Here is an 8,572-nt window from a genome sequence, read left to right as displayed (position 1 = left end):
TATATATATATATATATATATATATATATATATATATATATATATATATATATATTTATATATATATATATATATATATATATATTATATATATATATATATATATATATATATATATATATATATATATATATATATATATATATATATATATATATATATATATATATATATATATATATATATATATATATATATATATATATATATATATATATATATATATATATATATATATATAGATAGATAGATAGATAGATAGATAGATAGATAGATAGATAGATAGATAGATAGCGTTTTCCAACTTTTGAATTCGGAACGAAATAGTTATAAATTGCATTTGTATATTGTGTATGAACAGTTTTAAATAATAGTTATTGGTCATGGAAGAAAAGGAATATACATACGGCTATCCATCATTATATGGTATATTTTTATTATAATCTTTAATTTTTTTGAATATGAACTCTATGTTTGAAAAATAATATTTGCTTTTGCTGCATGTCTTATTGATGTTTTATGCGAGGCTAAGTACGCAAAGAACTATAAGCATATATATATATATATATATATATATATATATATATATATATATATATATATATATATATATATATATATATATATTTTTATCATATATTATTGTTATGAAATATTTTGCAGCAAAATATAGCAAAAAAAAAAAACATTTCTGAGAATTTACAAGACATTGTACAGTTCTGTGTTTGAAAATTGTAAAATAAAAAATTATAAGGAATTTTAGCTAAAATGACAATCTAGGCGATAATTATATATATATATATATATATATATATATATATATATATATATATATATATATATATATATATATACATTTATATATATATATATATGCATGTCTTATTGATATTTTATGGGAGGCTAAGTACGCAAAGAACTATAAGCATATATATATATATATATATATATATATATATATATATATATATATATATATATATATATATATATATATATATATATATATATATATGCTTATAGTTCTTTGCATACTTAGCCTCGCATAAAACATCAATAAGACATGCAGTCAAAATAAATATTATTTTATTATAAATATTATATATATACAAATATTATCTACCTATCTATCTATCTCTATAAGGTAAGTGTGGGTATTAAGGCCCGGCGGGTAATGGGCCCACTAATCCAAACTTTGGGAAAAAATAAATTGTGAAACTTTTTTTCGACATTAAAATATTAGAGTTATCTGGTTTTATCACTGGCAGCAAAAACAAATCAGCGTTTCTTTACATTTTCATTTTTTTAGGTGGGCCTTAATACCCATACTTACCTTATATATATATATATATATATATATATATATATATATATATATATATATATATATATATATATATATATATATATATATATATATATATATATATATATATATATATATATATATATATATACATATTCTGTTATGTGCTTTGCTAGAGTAATAAAGTTTTTTTTTGTCGTTTGTTATTTCTATTATTATTTTGTTTAAACTGACTAGTCCGTCACAATGAGAGTTTTAAAATTCGCTTTTAACCATTGTGTTTTGACTTTAAAAAAAATGTTTTTGCATGTATTTTTAAGTTTGCAAATTGCATTGCAGTTTTCATCTCTTCATAAAAAAAAACAGAAAGTATGTGGGTAAAAAACAAAAAGTATGTGGGTAGCTAAGAAAAATCTAAAAACTCAATTTCAAAAGCATATAACCTTAAAAAAAAAGTTTTTTTTTTTTTATATAGAATACACATTAAATTATAACATTACTTATAGGAAAAGCAATTTTTGACGAAAATAAGAAAATCTGAATTCGGAATTCGAAATTAAATCTTTTGATGTCTATAAAAATAATAAAAAATAACTTATTTAAGATAATTCATCGTTATTTATTGCTTAAAAAAATACTTTCTTTAAAAATTAAAATCGAACATAAAATTATACCAAATTCAGTTAGTACAGAAACATTCTAATATGGTATATCATTATTGTTCTATTTGCCTAAAATTATGCCTTAAGAAAGCAGAGATCACTTAAAACTGCGTCTCCGAGACTCGTTCGAACTTTTATACAAAAATTACTAGCAATTATGAAGGATCGCTCAGACTCCATGCTCGATGGCGGAATCAAAATATGAGTAGACGGACTCAAATATTTTGCCACGAACGCCGTTCTCTTCAAAGAATTTCATTTCAGATTTAATTTTTGAAATTAAGCTCCTATTTCTTATTTGTTCAGTTGTTGAGTTGAATTTTGTTCTCCAACTTTTGGATTAATGTTAAGGACTTAGTTTGTTCTTCCAACATCACTACTATCACATCGTCAGTTTCTGACTGCTCGCCAGAGGAAGTTTCCGTGTTAGTGTTAAATATCAATCTTTGTGCAAAGTTTTTAATAACTTTAGCTATTGTTTTTTTCAATGGCCTAGTGAAAGATGTGTGAATCTCACTTTTTCCGCCATTGTGTAAATACTGAAGAGTTCCAAACACATTAGTTCGTCTTTGACTTATTTGGTCTTCTAATTTCTTCTTTAATTTTAATGAAAGAACGTCAGATCCGAAATTCTCAAGCATAAAAGAAAATACCGCATCAGCAGAAAGCAGATTTGCATCTTCTCGACAAAGGGCTTCAACAGTAAGCTTCACTGGGAGAAGTGCAGAGATAATGTTTTTAACCGACAAAATTTCACCATCTTGAATAAGATATCAGATGCAATGTCAATCAATGCTTTTCTAACACAGCTTTTTAGCTTGTTAAACCTTTCCAGCATTTTGACTAAGCTATTCCATCTAGTTCTAGTGTCCATAATAAGTTTCAATTGTTTTCTAAATTCTTGTTTCCCGTATACTTGAAGAATATCATTTGATGTTCTCGAAAAACGAAATTTCTTTACAATCGAACAAACTTTTTTGATGAGAAAACTAAATCCAAATTCTATAGTCTAAACAAGCTCAGCCTCATTATAAGTTTGTTCAATCAAGCCAACATTTCAACTGTTCAATCAAGCCAACATTTTCATCTTCAATGTATTCCTCATCCGATTCATCGAAGTCACTTACTTGATCTTCTACAGTAACATTTCTGTATATGTTTGAGCCACCTATTCAGTTGTATTCGAATTGTTATACAGAATATCAATTACAGCTAAATGTATTGCATGTGCGAAGCGCAACTGCTGATTACATGGTAAGAGCCGTTCAATTTTTTGCATCACAGCTGCCCCACAGTTGTTATAGACGTAATATTTTTATCGATATTTAGATTGTTGTCTTGCAATGTGGTTTTCAGAGCCATAATGCATTTTTCTGCAGAGAAACGTTCCTCAACAGGTACTAAACCTAAATTCCAAAACTATTTCTTGCCATGGACATTCACATTTAAATAAAATCGGTTTCTTGAAGATATCCATTCATCTAGAGTTAAGCAAAATTTATAAAATCTTGCATCATTTTAGCCCGCATTTTTTGTGCGTATTCTAAAATCATTTTGCGAATCGAGTTAGGTGATTTTGGTAATACATAATCTCGAGCGTCTCTAGCCAAAAACAAGTTTCTCAAATCGATAGACATACAGAAAACTTTGAATGGCATATTATCTAAGGCACACATTCGTAATACGATTGCAGAAAGTGATTCATCTTTTTTGTTGAATAAATAGTTTGTAATCATCATTTTTGATGACATTATTTAAAATGTAACTACGAAAATATCAGGTATCATTTTGTTAACGTTTTGTGGTTATATGAATAGTGTGTCTTCCTTAAACGTTTTATAAATGATTTAATAAAAGGTTGCTTTTTTAAATATACTTTAATTCATTTTCATACGTTCTTTTTTTCTAAAATGTATACTGTGGGTCATACAACAATCAAGCATCCGAGCAACATCAATTTCCAGTTATGTCTAGAAGATTATCATTTCACGCAGATGGTGACCTTCCCTACATACCGCTCTTCGCGGAATGATTCTCCAAAAACATATTAGATTTGATCAATATTAATGATTCAGATCAAGTTATACAATTAAAAAAAGTCGAACCTTTCGGAGACATACCGATGGATCAAACACATTGTCTCATCACTGGCTCTTTAGCTGATGCAAGTAATAACAATACTTACGTGCCTACTCATCATACCCGTTTTATTTGTAACCGAGCTAACTTCAATGCATTATCAAACCACATAGCATACGACTGGAAGACAATGTTGAATAGCCTCTCAGCTAACAGTTACTACCAACAAATGAATATCAACAGATGGTTTCCAACATTAAAATTTGTTCTGACAATCTACAAAACTTACCTGTCACGATGACAAGTAATTTTCATAGATCTTTGCTTTTCACAAGAAAGTTTTAAATTAACCTAATTTTGTAATCCAAATTCGATAGTTTGAACTATTTTTGTGCTTTTTTATATATTCACTATTTAATGTTTCAAAAACTCAAAGTTTTTCAGAGCTTTTAGATTATTTTTTGTTATAATAGGACAATAGACGTTAGACCTGTTTAAAGTGAATTTGCAGTTTTTCTAGAGTATAACTAACTGTATTTTTACATATTTCATATTTCATAGATTTCGGAGGCTGTTAAGATAACCCATAGAAATAATTTTAAAGCAAATCTATAAAGCTATGAAATTTTTCAAGAAATTTACGAATTTTATTATCGATTTAGTTTAGTATCAGTAATCTCAGGTTAGATGTTGCATAGCTTTTTCTTTTTTTTTTAGAATTATTTCTAGCAGGTTATAAAAACAAGTAAAAAATTTAACTTTTTCTACACATTTTAACGAAAAGATGAAATTCGATTTAAATGAAGCAAATGAAAAATCAGTTATAGTTAAAAAATTTATTTTTAGATTATTCAAAAAATGACACAAATGAAACAGGTGTTTGTAATAAGATACCAGATGGTTATGAAAATGAAGAGCCGAGCAAAGATAATAAAATAAGTGCTCATGGAATCGGTGTGCTTACTGCTGGAATATTTATTGTTGGTGAGGTTTGTGGTGCTGGTGTTGTCACTTTTCCTCAAGCAATGTCTAAAACAGGATGGCTAGGTGAAGTTTTATTTAAAAATAGTAAAAATTACAGGCTAAATGCTATTAAAAATATTTTTAACAAAAAAAAACAAAAAAAAAATTTGACCTCACGTGCATTTCGAAATGATTAGTTGGCATTTAAAGTTTTCGACATTTTCTATATAAATAGTATTTGTTGAATTTAACAAGACATTTTCAAATAGTTTAATTAACCGTTTTAAAAAGAATTGTAAGAATTTCAGTTTTGTCCGTGTTTTGAATTTACCTTTTTTTTTATTACATTTCTATTTAAATTTTTGATGCAATTTTAACAAATATTAAATTTAAATTTTTACAGGCTTACCATTAATGTTAGCTTTATTATTCGTATGCACTTACTGTGGTATTTTGCTTGGATATGCATGGAAACGCGCCAAACACCAGCGTTTAGAGACTGAACCTATCAGGGATCCTTATCCTTTCATTGGTGAAATTGCATTTGGAAAAAAAGGTCGTAATGCAGTTACAGTTTGTTTGAATACTGTTCTTTTTTTTGGTTGCGTTATTTATTTAATACTGTGTGCAGAAATTTTGCAAAGCATCTATTCATTCCATATTGGCCTTACTCCTGGGATTTCAAGTCTTCGTATTTGGCTGTTGATAATATCAATTGTTATTATTCCATTTACTTGGTTGGGTACTCCAAAAGATTTTTGGTTTGTTGGTGTTGGAGCTGCTTTTTCAACTACTTTAGCTGTTATACTCATTATAACAAAATACATCTTAATTCGACCAAATGAAATAAATTCAGTTGAAAAAGCTCCAGTAACTATTCGTTCTTTTTCATCTGCATTTGGAACAATTGTATTTGGGTATACTGGCGCAGGTTTGTTTCCTACTATACAGTCAGATATGAAAAATCCAACTAGGTTTGTTCAAGCTGCATCAATTGGTTATGCTGGAATAGGATTACTTTACATTCCTACTGCTGTTGGAGGATTTCTTACTATTGGCAAAGATCTCAATGATAGTATTCTAGAAACACTTACTCATTATGATCATACACATAATTTAAATCATGGCATAGTTGCAGCAGCAGAACTATTATTTGCATCACATTTTTTGTGTGCATTTGTGTTAACTATAAATCCATTAGTTCAACAAATGGAACGTTTTTTCAATGTACCCTATGGTGAGTATATTTTTACTTATTGTGTTTAATTTAAAGCAGAGCCGTGGCTAGGCTATCCAACACACCTTTATTGAGGGGCGGGGGGGGGAGCAAATTTAGGTGACCATTTGCAAATTTGGGGGGACTCTTTGGAAATTTAAGAAGCTTTATTTATTTTTTTAGTCATATTTAGTGGAGAGTTTTTAAAGAAATTAAGACCCTTTTGAAAGATTTTTTTTTTTTTTTGGGGGGGGGGGGGGAGGTTCAGACCCTCTAGCCACGGCACTGATTTAACGAATGAGTATGTTTAATAACAATTTAATTTATTCTTACAAGAAATATTGTTCATGTCAAATCAGTGAACTTCTAAATAAAATTTTTTTTAAACTATTTTTGCATTTTAGAGTTTTCAAGACAAAGAATATATTTCCGAACCTTAGCTGTGCTATTAGTATGCGCTACGTGTGAGGTCTTTCCACAATTTGGTCCAATTGTTGATTTGATTGGTGGATCATTAAATGTGTTTTTGTGTTTTTTTTTCCCTATTTCATTTTATTTGAAATTATATCCGGAAACAGCATTAGGCCCAAAGTTGATAATGGGACTTATATGTTTCATCGCTTTGATTGGAGGAGTTCTTGCTACAACTTTTAATATACTAAATATTAAAGCGTCTATCAATGAACTATACTTTAAACATGGTGGTCACCAATAGTAAACGGTCACCAATGGTTACTTTTCAACACATACCTTTTATCTCAATAATTGCATTGTTGAGAAATAATTTTAGTTAACAGTTTTAAATTTTTTTTGAGTTTAAACGAATAAAATAAAAAATGAAAAATTTGAGTTATTTATATATTAGCTTTTAATATATAAAATATATTAAATAGTATACATCAGTGAAACTTAAATTGATCAGTTAATAAAGAGAGCGTCCACAATTTTCTTAACCTTATTTCGTCCACAATTTTTCACCACCGATTCGTCCACAAATTTCTTAACGGGCAATTTTTTGCCCGTTTTTAAACTCCTTCCCCTTACTCATCACAATGTTGTATAATATAAGAGTTTTCACTAAATATTTTGCGAATATTCACAAAATACCTCGAAAAAATCTTGTTTTGCAGAGAAATTCTTACAGTTGTTAACTTTTGCTATTAACTTATATTGCTAACTTAAGTATTAAATCTTAGTTTCTGAAACACGTGTAATCAATTCTAACGTAATACTTGTATTAAAAAAAAAAAATGTAAAATTGCATTTTTAAATAAAATTTTCTAATGAAATTAATCTTGACTGGCCGAAATGTCGGTATCGGTTTCGGTAAAATATTTGCCGAAATGTCGGTTTCGGTTTCGGCTTAGGATTATTGTTAGGAAGAAAACAAGAAATTTTTTTATATACAGGAATATTAATATACATGCATAGACGCTGGAAAATAGGGTGCAGGAAGGCAACCACCCACCCAACATTTCTGCACCGGGGGCAGAGAATATCTTCTCCCCCCCCCCCCCCTCTCCAAAATGTCACCATCCACGATTCAAAACAGTGATAATTTTATGCACTCCGATGAAAAAAACTTTTGCATTCAAAAGAAAGCAAAAGTTCTTTTTTTTTGAAAGAACCTTTGCATTCGATAAGAAAGTATTTTAGCTTATCGATATTTGTATTTAAGTTCCTGATGTTGATGTGTATTACCGTGAACTTCCCTATGTTAGTTTGGAGTTCAGTTTTAAAAGTTTTAATAACAAAATATGTAGAGTCAAATAGTTTTCTGTTATAAAAGAAAATATCGCCCTCATATAAATCAGTCGCAAAAAAAATATTTTCAGTTTTGAAAACGTCAAAACGTAACTTTTAAAAGTCTATTGTTTCAAAGTCATTATCCGTGACAAAAAAGAGAACTAAATTAAGAATTTTTTAATAGAATTCGATTAGTAAAGAAATTTCATTGTACAGAGTATAGAGTACAGACTCCATGAAAATGAAATAAACTTTAAAAAAGGAAAATTTGTTTTCATGTTTAATCTTGAGTAGTGATGAATTTACTTCAGAATTACACAGAAAGGTCATCGAGAAAGCTACCACACTGAATCTCGAGCTACCTAAGGCACAGCGTAGTTCCTCAGTTAATGCTCCTGCTCGTTTCTCGCATGGAGCTCAAAGCCGTAATGTAGAACAATTAACTACAGATGTTATCTGGAAGAAAAGTCTCTTCGAAGTCATTGACCACTCAGTTGCAGAACTGCAGCGCCGTTTTAACCAAGAAGGATTGCATAAAATTGCAAGTACAGAAGCTATTTTGATAGGCTCATGCACATCCACAAGTAATGCAGCCACACT

General features: G+C 28.5%; 1 protein-coding gene across 1 annotated transcript; it reads left to right on the top strand.

Moving 5' to 3' along the window:
* Nucleotides 1-268: 268 nt before the first annotated feature.
* LOC100214732 (uncharacterized) lies at nucleotides 269-7,070 on the top strand. The gene is made up of 4 exons (XM_065816324.1): nucleotides 269-426; nucleotides 4,894-5,094; nucleotides 5,414-6,247; nucleotides 6,631-7,070. Exons 1-4 carry the CDS (start codon nucleotides 384-386, stop codon nucleotides 6,939-6,941), a joined length of 1,389 nt encoding a protein of 462 aa, XP_065672396.1. The 5' UTR covers nucleotides 269-383; the 3' UTR covers nucleotides 6,942-7,070.
* Nucleotides 7,071-8,572: the final 1,502 nt, after the last annotated feature.

This window comes from Hydra vulgaris, chromosome 13, assembly GCF_038396675.1.
Source record: "Hydra vulgaris chromosome 13, alternate assembly HydraT2T_AEP".
NCBI classification, from domain to species: Eukaryota; Metazoa; Cnidaria; class Hydrozoa; order Anthoathecata; family Hydridae; genus Hydra; species Hydra vulgaris.
This window is presented reverse-complemented; position numbering and strand designations above follow the sequence as displayed.

Excerpts from the sequence above, each read along its gene's own strand:
- LOC100214732 (XM_065816324.1), top strand. The coding sequence starts at position 384 with ATGGAAGAAAAGGAATATACATACGGCTATCCATCATTATATG. Across the intron at positions 427-4,893 it reads CGGCTATCCATCATTATATG|ATTATTCAAAAAATGACACA; the intron begins GTATATTTTTAT and ends ATTTATTTTTAG. Across the intron at positions 5,095-5,413 it reads GTCTAAAACAGGATGGCTAG|GCTTACCATTAATGTTAGCT; the intron begins GTGAAGTTTTAT and ends AAATTTTTACAG.